Genomic DNA, 12852 nt, shown 5'->3' on the forward strand with positions numbered 1-12852 from the left:
CTATTATTATAATTAAAGTCGCAATCATGAAGATGATAGTTTACTCCACTCCCTTTTAAAAATTAGGAGTCCAAGCATCCCCTTAATTCTTAAATTAGCTAAGGAAAAGCACTTATATATTTTAAAGCAATTTCTCTTTGTTTTATATTGATGTAGAGGAGTTGTTGAACCTAATTCACCAACTGAAACTTTTATAAAAAATATGATGATATGTGACGTGTGTGCCCCTCCAAGAAAATCCCACTAATTGAATCGAAAAATCCAATTTAGATGAAAGATCCAAAGGACAAATCAATCTCTTATAATAATCTCACGTTACCAAAAATAGCTCTTCCAAAGGTTGCAATACGTAATCATTTAAGCCCTCCAATTTTCATCCAATATTCTAAGTTAACTTTTGAAATGAAGGATAGAAATGCTTTTGAAATAAAAGGTTGGTTTTTAATGATATTCACCTATAATTAATCAAATCCAAGTGAACAAAACAGTGAAATGCATTGAAAGTTGAAACACACACATAGAAGAGAAGATCAACAATGGAAAAAAAGGTTCCTCCACAACAGTAACTGCATTGAATCCGCAAGGTTCACTTCCAGATATGTTAAACTGGAAGAATGAACTCTCTTACATATCATCAAATTTTCCTTATTTCAAACTCTAAGATCCTAACTCTACTGTTCCACATTCGCAAACCGAATGATTCCATTCCAAGAAAAAATAATAAGAAGACACCTACCTCACTTAAATCAACTACTTACGATCAAAATCACAACCAACTGCTGGGCTTTGTGCCGATGACAAGAATATTGTTTAGTTTAAGGCTGAAACCATTGCCATGTGCTCGATAAGGTCCAGTACTCGGTTGCTGCAAAGACAAACAATAGTTGTTTACAAGCCATCTTCATAATACATTATAGATCAAAATGTGAAAACGTGTAAAGATGTGTGAAGTTGAGGGAGGAGAGTGTACCTGTATCCCCATTCATTGTCGTACCAAGTCACCAGCTTCATGAATGAGGTACTGAGACCTATTCCAGCCTTTGCATCAAAAATACTTGACCTATATCAATTAAATCATGTTATTCAGACCCAATAAAACTCAATTACGATCCATAGCGGAAAACTTCCATCAAAATCTATGGCTTCAATAGTCACCATTTTGACGCAATTTATAGATTTCTCAAAATATTTCATTTTGTTTTCTCCCATTTCAACGAAATTTTGATAAATCTCAAACTCAAAATTTCAAGAAAAGATTGATTTTTCTTTTTAACTAGATACCTTGGCTCGGTTCAAGTTTTTCAATTTCATGGTCATGATTAAACACAATTATATAGTTTCACACACCAATATCATTTTTGACAAAGGATCAGCTTTCTCAATGTTGTAATTTTTCTCATTTTCCAGTTTTATTTTCAATCCAAAACTTTGATTCCTAAAGAAATTGAATTTGGGAAAAAAAAGACCCACACAAAGATTCTATGTTTATTTTTAACCTCTTTTTTTACTTTTTCCATTAAATTTTCACACCATTTCACCTTAAAATAAAATTGACATGAGTTTTTTTTCCTTTACAACCCAAAATTTTCATTTTCACATCATTTTATATCAAACTATTCCTAAACTTTATGTTATTTTGTAATTATTTTCCTATTTCAATTTCAAAACTTATGCTCTTCATCAACAGTTACACAAATATTTACAGTGTATATCTTCTAAGTGTTGTCATACAATTAAAAATGGTCAATTATAGTTTAACTAAGACACAATCAAAGTTTAGTCAACTAATTATAACAATTTCTATCAACGTTCATAAAGTTTCCTGAAATTTCCATTCACATCAATAATTCAAGCCTTGTTACTAACTATGTTTAATAAATTATTTATTCTACTTTCCACACCTGGTATCGTATAGCCACATAAGTTAAATTAGAATATGCTGAAATTTTTTTACCTTGAGTCGCCAAGAAAATCAGTAGAGACAACATCCTCATCGGTATATCCAAGAATGCCTTTCAATGGACCTTCGGATGCATACCTATAGAAAGTATTGAAAAAGTTACCAAATGGTTATCACTCATCAAGCCTATGATAAACTAAGTTGCATTGGGAAAAGCTTAACGAAAAAAGCAGTGGTGGGGGCGACATACTTTACTGCTGCCTTTACATCTTCATAAGAAGCACTCTTTTCAAGTCGGCAAGTTAAGTCCACAACAGATACATTAGGTGTCGGAACACGGAAAGCCATTCCAGTAAGCTTTCCATTTAGCTCTGGAAGAACCTTCCCAACGGCCTGCAGGTATTAGAAAATTAAAGAAATAAAGACTGTCATTTTCAATTGATTAAAAACCATATAGATCTATTGGTTTTCTAGGCTGCATACCTTGGCAGCACCAGTAGAGCTAGGAATTATATTTTGTGCAGCACCACGACCCCCTCTCCAATCCTTCATTGAAGGGCCATCAACAGTCTTTTGTGTTGCTGAAAAAACAAATGAGAAATGAATACAATTGGCAAAGATGAAATAAGTTGAGAAAGCAAGAGAGTGAGAGAATGAAAAACCTGTTGTTGCATGCACTGTAGTCATTAGACCTTCAACAATGCCAAATTCCTCATGAACAACCTACATGAACATGACATAGCACACAATTTGAGTCAAGCAGACTGTATTAGACTAGCACAGAAAACTATACCCCTGTATTTTTTTAGATGGAGTGAAAATTATACAAATATCTGGTATAAAATCCACGCTGAATATGAATCCAAGAAACAATACTCCAAGTCTGAAATACTCAACACATTCATGGGTTTCATGCATACCTTTGCGAGAGGTGCAAGACAATTGGTAGTACAACTTGCGTTGGAAACAATATCCATTGCCGGCTTGTAAGTTTTTTCATTAACACCAACTACAAACATAGGTGCATCAGCTGATGGAGCTGAGATTACAACTTTCTTAGCACCACCCTGCAGTGCAAAATTATAAAATTGATAGCTTGGAGTTAAAAAGACATCAAAACAGAAGGGAAAAGCAGAAAACTAAAAAAGGAGAGAGTTTGATGCATCAACAATCAACAGCAACCTTCAAATGTGCTGAAGCCTTCTCTTTTGTAGTGAAAACTCCAGAGGACTCAACAACGTATTCAGCCCCATAATCACCCCATGGGATATCTGCAGGGTCCCTGAGTATGAACAAGAATCAGTTTCTAGTATAATTTAGTTATTATAGAATCAACCAAAAGCATACAAAACGACATTATAAGAATTTTACTGGTTAAACTACTTGCTGCACTAATTTACAATTTTAAAATGTTCTTGAGAAGCAAATGTTCAGTTACTACCTTTTGCTTACAACTTTGATCTGCTTCCCATTAATTTCCAAGGTAGAATCATCGAGAACCTTGATGGTTCCGTTGAAAACACCATGACTAGAATCGTATTTGAACATGTAAGCCTAAATAAGAAAATCCAAATAGATCATTAACTAAACTTGCATACTAAACACTTTGAGCACAAATGGATGATTGGCTAAACTTCTGCATACCATGTACTTGGCATCAACAAATGGATCATTAACTGCTACAACATCAATATCATCTCTGGAGGTTGCAACTCGCAATACCAGTCTTCCAATTCGACCAAAGCCTGTATAGTAAGTCATCACAAAAGTTTCTATTTGTCCTATGAACATTAATGGAAAGGAACCAACCAGCAAAAGAACTATTTTTATAAATGAGGGGAAACAAGTATTCCAATGTGGGAAGAAAAATCTAGATAACTAATGCAATAAGATGATCTTCCAGAATCAAATTACATAAAAGTAACAATAATAGACACCTTTCCCGAAAATGATGAATAATCAATCTGTGAACCTAGAGCATGGAAGACTTCTTGACATGATGAAACAATTAAAGATAAGACTTGTAAAAATTGAAGTACATTAGTTGAACCCTAGTTTTGAAAGAGGTCAATCAGGTTTCTTCAGCACACACGCAACCTTACTTAATCAAGCACTTCAATGAAATCAGTAGCTTCTGTTCTTCACATTCCAGTGCTTTTTGCTTCATTTTCATACGCAGAAACCTTGTTCACTAAGCTTATTATTATTCTTCTTTGTCTATTTCTCCATTTACGTTCTCTGACATTAAGTGACAACATAATATATCGACAGTATTACTCATATACATTGTGAATTGTCCCCTCACACAGTTACTGTTCAGTCTACAGAGAGCTTTCTAGACTTAAGACAAGGATTAAGAACCACAACACAATAAACTCCTACAAAAAAAAAAGAGTTACACAAATGTGCTGAAAGATCTTACCATTGATTCCAATCTTGGTCTTCCCACTTCTCGGAGTTTCTGAACATGCCACAGAAAGGGGAAAAAAAAGAATAAGAATCCATTATTCAGAAACTGACAAACAGAAACGCATCAACGTTTCTTGCGGGGGGAGGGGAAATAAAACGGAAAAAAGTACTTTGAATCGCTGGAGGCGCCTCAGTGGCCGTAGCTTTGATGGGTTGGACAGTTCGATTATTAGATGACCTGCCATCCACGTTTCAACATTCCCAAAGTAAATTAGCAAGGAAATCACACCATCCAATACGAAAACATACGCAATCCATTCAGATGGATGGTACTTAGAAGTTTAAAGCAGTATTTGAAGAACACATTCGATGAAGGCCGATCTTCACCTCAACTGTAAAGAAGACGCCCCACTCGAGACAGTAGTTCCAAAAAGACCAGATTGAAGCTTTAAAGAGTTCCCGACGAATGAAGCCTGTAGATACAGCCAACAAACACAACACGCACAAGAGAAATGAGAACAATAAATTAAACTCCAATCCAATCAACCTAAAGATCCAGTCATAAAAACACAACTATAACTCGATAATAAATACAACTATATTCATCAAGGACTAGACCACGACTAGACCCGTTTCCATTTTTCACAATGCAATTTATAACTATCAGTCCACCTTTAAACAGAACCAATGAAAAAAGTAACGGTCGGTAAAAGAAAAGCTACCTTCCGGAAATCAGACGGCGAAAAGTCAGAACGAGAAGCTTCGATCAGAGAAGAGGAAACGGTAGATCGAGCAAAGGAGGATGAGAAAGCCATGATCGCGTAGCTCCTTCGATGATCGATCGAAGAAGAAGTGGCGACAAATAAAAAAAAAAAAGAACGAAAAAGGAGAAGCTCCAAAACGCAAAAACCCTAGCGGAGAAACGGAAGCGAAATGAAAGATATTCAAAAAGTCTGCGGCCTCTTGTTAATATTTTAATAGCTCGATGGCGTTACTATTGATGTAGTAGGTGGCGATTCGGCGGCGTATGGCCGGTGATGGTCACCGGAACCGAGGAAAGAAAGCCACGTTGGATAAAAGTGATTATTTTTATGGGCCCCCGCGGCGTAAAGGGGACGCTTGTATGGCCGTTTAGGGTGCGACGGCGACCCGCTTTTTGGCGGTTGGTTTGGTTGGTAGAATCGAGCATTGGACATTGGGTGGGTTGGGGGGATCCAAGAAAAACCCCACATGATACGCACGTGCTCGTATTATTGTTTGGCAGAAGGCAAATCAAAATTTTCAACTCTTCCAATAGACCGCTAGCACGTGCATTTTGACTCCGTACTTACACGAAATTACTCTTTTCAATCTATACAAATGGTGTTTAGGTTTGATGTTGGTTTGGATTTGATGGTAAAAAAAATTCATCTGTGGATTGGTCAAAAAGAATTGTTATGTTCTTATTTGCATAAACTTTTTCAATTACTCTTCTACTTAATAATTATCGATCCAACTTAAATATCTTCTTTAGTTGCACCTCAAAGGTATTTTAATACGTTTTAATGAGAGGAATTAGATTCATAATTATTGATGGAAAACTTTTGTAACTTACTTTTTTTTCATATAACAAGCGAAAACAAAGAGATACTTAAAATTAACTAAATCAAAACAAAAAGAAAAACTAATAAGACTATTTAAATGGAGTTCTCTCGTGATCAACAAAACTCTCCTTTGCAAAGCTAGAATTTTCAATCAAAAGGTTCAAAAATTCTTTTAAAAAAATTTAAATTTTGAAAAAAAAAATCAAAGTATGATTAATAAATAGTTCAAATGCTATAAGAGGAGGGAAAATATCAATTTATATCCCTAAAATTTGAAAATCTCGAAAATTAAAATTCTGATATTTATGTTTATTAAAAGTTTCCTAAAACTAATATTTAAATTTGTTGATGAATATCTCTAAAAATTCATAAACTGATATCTATGTTTGTTTAAACTTTGAACTTCATGAATATAGTACACACCCTCTTCAAATTAAATTTGAAAAAGAAAAATCCATAAACTGATATTTATATTTTGAAAATCCCTAAAAATTCATAATTTGATATTTATGTTTGTTTAAACTTTCAACTTCCTGAGTATAGTACACACTCTTTTCAAATTAAATTTGAAAAGACAAAAATTGTACGAGACTTATAAATCTTTTAATTAAATAATTAATGTGTAATGACTAGACATATACCTTTTATTTAAAATTTTATTAATTAGTTAATGCTTAGACATGTGCATACTTTTATATGTCAAACTAATTACTCTTTTAAAATTACAAATTGGGTTAAAAAATTTAAACTTTTATTACTCTTTTAAAATTACAAATTGGGTTGAAGAATTTAAACTTAAAACTTATTAATTCTCAAATAAGTTTTAGTTGATTTAAGCCCTTATAAAAATTTACCACTTGAAAGATTAGAATGTATATATACTTGGTATGATAGGAGTATAAAAAGTTGAAAATCTAACCTTTTAATTTTGAATAAACTAGTTGAGTTCTCATAATTGGTTGTAAAGCAATGATGTTGTTGCAAAGTATTAAAATAAATTGCAAATTTTTATGGAATAAATAAACAAGTAGACGACATCATCCACGTGGTTGAACGTTTGGCCAATGAGATCATCTTTGTTAAATTTTTAAAAAGAAATAAGAGTGTGTTTGGTAAGCACTTACGATAGTTTTTTAATTTTATTTTAAAATGTTGTTATCAAAATCTTTTAGTGAATTAAATTTTGTTTTCAAGTCAACTCAAATGGGTGGAGAATTAGCATTTTTGCATAACTTTTAAATAGGAAAAATTGTTGATGGATATGTTTTTGGTTGGTTAGAAGTGTGCAAATGTGTTACATACATAGTATAGATTAAAGATAAGCGTTAAATCTCATTATTTTAGCACCCAATTTTTCATGTTTGTTATATTTTAATTTGTAAACTTTTAAAAATCTACTTTTGCTATTAAACTTTAAACAATACAATCATTTTGATGATTTTTATTGTCTACCTTACACACCTTTACTTTATTTAGATTGATATCACGTTCATTTTACATATTGATACACATACTTAAAGACTATGTAATTAATTTGTTAAATTAAATTAGAAGTAAGAATCAAAACAATTATGTTTTGAAAGTCAAATACGAGAGATTTGAGCTTTTAAACTATTGATCGAATCAATATGTTTTAACGGTTAGTCATACACTGTTTGAGATTAATTATAAAATAAAAGTCATTTTAATAGTAATAATGAAAATAACAATGGAAGAAGTATTTACAAGAGATAAATTTAGGGTTTAAAATCATTTAACAACTACCAATAAATTAATTTGTCAACATAAACATATTTCAACCAATATAAATTTATACTACCATCTTATGGAAGTTTATTTCTTCTTACACCATATGGTGGAAAAAAAATTGTGCATAACATCAAAAAAATTTAGATTAGGTATTGAGTCAAGTAGGCCTCTAGTTGTGCAACTCACCCAGGTACTCAATTAAAACTTCTGTGGCGATTTTTTTTCTTTAGATTATCATTTTTTAACCATGTGGCAAAAGAAATGGTGCATAAATGCAATATAAGGTTGCACCTAATTATTATTTTTGAATTTTATCTACGAGAAAAAATGAAAATAATTGAGAGGAAAATGGACATCCATGCACAAATTTATTACAACTCTTAAAGCAGTTGTTCTCCCTACAATCTGTTCCCAGCAAGCAAGGAAAAGTCAAATGCAGAGACAGAAAGGGAACAACAGTTGAAGTTACCACTTTTACAACAAAAACTCATCTTCTTCTACGACAATATATATATTTCTCTATTACACATTGCAATTTAAGCATTCAGCTGCAATGGGAGAAAAAAAAAATCAAATTGAATAATAATCCATCACCTACACGGCGACAGGTACGGCCTCATCAAGAGCGAGGACACCCGGTAGCTCTTTGCCTTCCAACAACTCCAAACTAGCACCCCCACCGGTTGAAATGTGGCTCATGACGTTTGCAACTCCCACCTTCTCCACGGCTGCAACCGAGTCTCCACCTCCGATGATGGTCGTCACCCCCTTTCCGCTGAGTTCTGCGAGTTTTTTAGCAATGGCCTGCAACCAAGTGCATATTTCAGATTGGTACTGGCGACATAAACACATCTGCTATACATAGTGTGCAAATGTTGAACTGCATTGGTTTATAGGTCTCTATCATGTCATACTTTGATGAACCAAACAAATCAGGCACCTCAGAGAACCATGAATATTCAAGATCTCACAGAGTTCCAGCACTATAACAAACATGTTGAGATCGGTATGCCATCCCCCACCTCCAATAATAGGGGAGGTGTGTTGCAATAACATGAAGGTTAAAAAGAGAAACGCTATCCTTACTCCTTGGTTTAACTTCAAATCAATATTTATGACTCACATACAAATACAAATCGGCTATATAAGTATGCAAATGACATCAATGTGAAGTATTAAAATGCATTTTTATCACCATGGGGAAGTTCTTTCTTACCTCTGTGCCCACTGCAAACTTGTCGAATTCGAACACTCCCATTGGTCCATTCCAGATGATAGTTTGGGTAGTGTCCAAAGCATCATTGAATGTCTTTACGGAATCTGGTCCAATGTCCAGCCCCATCCATCCATCAGGGATGGCAGATGCTGGGACAATCTGCAATTTAAAACAACATGTTCTTTATTTCCCTATCCATAGTTTTGAAGTTTCCAAGAGACTGGAAAACCAAGACTAGTTGAATCAATCAATAAAATTTCAGAAGCTTGTGTTTCTGTGCATTGGTTTGAGAAATGGATCTAAGAACCAAGATTCACAAACAAACCTTGCTGTTTGCATCAGGAGCAAACTTGTCTGCAATGATGACATCGGTTGGTAATAAAAGGGATACTCCTTTAGCCTTGGCCTTCTCAAGGAGGGAGGTCGCTAGTTCTAGCTTATCCTCTTCCACCAAAGATGAACCAACGGAAAGTCCCTGTGCCTTGTAAAATGTAAAGATCATTCCACCACCGAGGAGTAGGATGTCACATTTTTCTAGAAGTGACTCAATCACTCCAATCTTTGAAGAAACCTTTGAACCACCAACAATAGCAGCAAATGGCCTCTTCGGGCTTGACACGGCCCCCACTAGATAGTCGAGTTCCTAAAGTGATTACCCGCAGGGTTAAAAATCATTAGACATAGCAGCAATAAAATAACATGATAAACATTGAGCCAACCATAATGTATTGAAGTTTGGAGATTGTGAACAAATTGAGGCCGGTTACCAGTTACATACGAGATCAGTGAAAAAGAAAAATAGTATATAATTAGTAACATATGGTATTTGTGCAAGTAACCAGTGAATCCTACAAGGAGAAAAAGATCCAACCTTCTGCAAGAGGAAACCAGCTACGGATGGCTTTAAAAACTTGGTGACTCCCTCGGTTGAAGCGTGAGCTCTATGTGCAGTCCCAAATGCATCATTCACAAAAAGATCGGCTAGAGAAGCAAGCTTCTTTGCAAACTCGGGTTCGTTTTTCTCTTCTTCCTTGTAGAATCTCACATTTTCAAGGAGAAGAACTCCACCGTCGGGCAGGGAAGCAACCAACTTTTCGACCTCCGGACCAATGCAGTCATCAGCCTTCACAACCTGCTTGGACATGACATCTAGAAATGTTTAGTGTAACTCTGAGGCGTTAAATGAACAACATACGGGAAAGGAAGGAATCAAAGAACAGTAAAACAAACCCTTCTTTCAGATCATATGAAGGAAAAGGTACCTGAATGCTAAGGAGTTCAGAAAGCCTAGGCACAAGAGGAGCCAAGCTGTACTTTGGAGTCACACCTTTTGGTCGTCCCTGAAAACTCCATTGTTTAACAACATATTCACAAGCTTGTGCAACATAAACAGTATACTGTCAACACTCTAATCTGATCCCTGATCACAAGTTTCCATGGATGGCTAATCAAAAAACCAAAAACCCAATTGTCATTACATGCAATGTACCATCACAGCTAACATCCCTTAACCTTTTCTCTACAAATTCCATTAACCAAGAGACTGTCACATACAAAATCACCAAAACCATCAACCCATCAATAACTTCAAACGACTTTATAGCTACTGTCATCCAGAAACAACAGAACAAGTCTAACTAGTAAACAAGAAGTCCCAAAGGTACACTCACCAAATGACTGGATAGAATAACTTTAGCTCCCTTCTCCGTCAAATGCTTGATTGTAGGAATAGCAGCTCTGATCCTAGTGTCGTCAGTAATATTCTGATTATCATCCAAAGGCACATTCAGATCAGCTCTCACGAACACCTTCTTCCCCTTCAAGTCAGCGGCAGACAAATCCCCAACGCTCTTCTTAGCCATGGACACCACACCCCTCGAAGCCTTCCCCCCAAACGACCGAATCTTGGAAGCTACATGGAGGGAGAAAAGTGGGTCTGCAGCGGCAAAGCCAAGGCGAGGAGTGGCGGCGCTACGGAGGCGAATTGAGGAAGAGGAAGTGGTAGATGGGGAAAATTGAAGAAGGGCAGAGCGGGTTGAAGAGGAGGAAGAGGATGTGGTGGGAAGGAGATGGAAAGTTGCACGAGAAGCTGCAGACGCCATTGATGATGATGAGAGAGGAGAAGAGTGAAGTGGGTTTTTGTGGGTGAGTGAAAAACAGAGAAGGAAGCGATTTGGCGAATTGGGGAAGTATTTTTATGTGGAAGAAATGGAAGGATGAAGATGATTTGTGGAGGGGGAGAGAGATTGAATGGACGAGAAGAACAATGAGAACGAATGGGCAATAATCAATTTGTGGCTTTGATCACACATATCTCTTATCGTTGAGATGAGGTTGACGATCCATGCTTTCGAGATTGTGTGATGAACTAGGTTGATTTCTTCAAGCTTTTGTCCACTCCATTGTTGTACATTTGTAAATTTCATCATAGTAGATAATTATAATATTGTTATTAGAGTTCGATAAAATCTTATAAAATTTCTCTATAATTTAATAAAACCTTCATTAATTCTAATTTTTCTTCAAACTATAAGAATCAATTTTGCAATTTAACCTCTTCTAATCTTGCATTTTTAATATTAAATTCTATACAAACAACAAAAAATTCAATATAGCAAACGAGGGTGACTTGAATGGTGGACTATTTTCATTATGTTTGTATTAGCAATCTGGCAAGGATTCAATCCACGAGAATTTAACTCAAATAAGATTAAGAAAAAAATGATATGTTATGTGTTCACGTTGTGGTTGTTAGAGCTTGTATGATAATATTGTGGATTATGAAGAACATTATTTAGCATGTGATGAGCTATATTGTGATGAATATAGTGAGTCTTACAGGTTTTCCTATCTAAGACCAAGTGTAAACTTAGGTTTTCTGATGAATACATGGTCGAACACAATAATTTGGCGTTTATGATTGATTGTCTAAATTGATCTTTTAGCAAATATCCAAAATAACTTAAATTTAGAGTTTTAACAAACAATTCTGTGGACAATTTTTTGCACCAATTAACCTCTTCTCTTAGTGACATAAACGATCTTTTTGTGATTGTATAAGGTAGGGTGTTGAGCAATCAAGTATAAAACAAACAGTTAAGTTAAAAGAATTATAGATGATGCATAGGGTTGAGAAGACTTTTCAACCCTTCCTCCAAGCCATGCATGAGTAACATTTATATGTCAAAAAACCTTTAATTACGACAAACTAACTTTCGGCGCCTTAATGCAACATATACTCTGTTTATAAATGTAAATAATGTAGTTGTGCATGATAGACTTACTCTTGTTTCTTAGATTGTTTTCACATTCGTTTAATGAGTCTCAACCACTTATTATTTAAATTAGTTAGCTACCTATACTTTAATCAACCTTTCAATTGACCTAAGTGTTGATATCTTTTTCAAATTAAACATTGAACTAAAGTTTACTCGTGCATACTTTTCTAGAATGTTAGTTCATCTTTTCAACTTAGTGAACGATTTAACGAAAGACAATAACATGAATGAATTAGAAGTGGAAACGATAGCGCTCATATTGAAAATATAAAAGATTTTTCAGTTCTTAATTCAACAATACATCACTAAATAAGCACAAAGTGAAATAGAATATTAACGTCTAACCACCAATCACAATTTCTTGCTCTCTTTGACTACTTAAGTGATGGATTGTATTGATTCGCGACTTGATTGCCAAGTGAACAGAGAATGAAAGGGATGAAAGGATTTTATTATCTAGTATTATTATCTCCCTTTGTATGTCTTATGTGTCCATATTTATAGGCTTAAAAAGTATGACTTCGTTTTGTTTGTCCTCCATTAAGCATATTTCCTTAGTTTGAGGAGGATTATTCACACGGTCTAGGGTCCTCTCCCATACTATTTTTGTTATTTTGCAAGCACATTAACATAAGATAATACGACTCATACTCTGTTGTCTTGTTATTGGGCGTTGAACTTTCCAATATGCATTCAGGTTATTCTCAACGCCTAGTG

General features: G+C 34.7%; 2 protein-coding genes across 2 annotated transcripts; both read right to left on the reverse strand.

Annotated features, from left to right (window-relative positions):
* Positions 1 to 476: 476 nt before the first annotated feature.
* Positions 477 to 5475, reverse strand: LOC101203472 (glyceraldehyde-3-phosphate dehydrogenase GAPCP2, chloroplastic). Its single transcript, XM_004139970.3, has 14 exons — positions 5032 to 5475; positions 4697 to 4782; positions 4480 to 4547; positions 4323 to 4361; positions 3545 to 3645; positions 3342 to 3454; positions 3083 to 3182; positions 2821 to 2967; positions 2563 to 2623; positions 2384 to 2481; positions 2151 to 2293; positions 1955 to 2038; positions 971 to 1060; positions 477 to 865 (listed from the first exon to the last, which is right to left on the reverse strand). The coding sequence occupies exons 1-14, from the start codon at positions 5122 to 5124 to the stop codon at positions 811 to 813; spliced, it is 1278 nt and encodes a 425-aa protein (XP_004140018.2). The 5' UTR covers positions 5125 to 5475; the 3' UTR covers positions 477 to 810.
* Positions 5476 to 7978: 2503 nt separating this feature from the next.
* On the reverse strand, positions 7979 to 11214 carry LOC101215670 (phosphoglycerate kinase, chloroplastic). The gene is made up of 6 exons (XM_004139856.3): positions 10528 to 11214; positions 10120 to 10197; positions 9729 to 9989; positions 9183 to 9500; positions 8858 to 9016; positions 7979 to 8445 (listed from the first exon to the last, which is right to left on the reverse strand). The coding sequence occupies exons 1-6, from the start codon at positions 10957 to 10959 to the stop codon at positions 8236 to 8238; spliced, it is 1458 nt and encodes a 485-aa protein (XP_004139904.1). The 5' UTR covers positions 10960 to 11214; the 3' UTR covers positions 7979 to 8235.
* Positions 11215 to 12852: the final 1638 nt, after the last annotated feature.

The sequence above is a fragment of the Cucumis sativus genome, chromosome 6 (assembly GCF_000004075.3).
Source record: "Cucumis sativus cultivar 9930 chromosome 6, Cucumber_9930_V3, whole genome shotgun sequence".
Classification (NCBI taxonomy): Eukaryota; Viridiplantae; Streptophyta; class Magnoliopsida; order Cucurbitales; family Cucurbitaceae; genus Cucumis; species Cucumis sativus.

Excerpts from the sequence above, each read along its gene's own strand:
- LOC101215670 (XM_004139856.3), bottom strand. The coding sequence starts at position 10,959 with ATGGCGTCTGCAGCTTCTCGTGCAACTTTCCATCTCCTTCCCACCACA. Across the intron at positions 10,198-10,527 it reads TTATTCTATCCAGTCATTTG|GGACGACCAAAAGGTGTGAC; the intron begins GTGAGTGTACCT and ends TGGAGTTTTCAG. Across the intron at positions 9,990-10,119 it reads CTGAACTCCTTAGCATTCAG|GTTGTGAAGGCTGATGACTG; the intron begins GTACCTTTTCCT and ends ATGTCCAAGCAG.
- LOC101203472 (XM_004139970.3), bottom strand. The coding sequence starts at position 5,124 with ATGGCTTTCTCATCCTCCTTTGCTCGATCTACCGTTTCCTCTTCTCTG. Across the intron at positions 2,482-2,562 it reads TACAGTGCATGCAACAACAG|CAACACAAAAGACTGTTGAT; the intron begins GTTTTTCATTCT and ends TTGTTTTTTCAG. Across the intron at positions 2,294-2,383 it reads GCTCTACTGGTGCTGCCAAG|GCCGTTGGGAAGGTTCTTCC; the intron begins GTATGCAGCCTA and ends TAATACCTGCAG.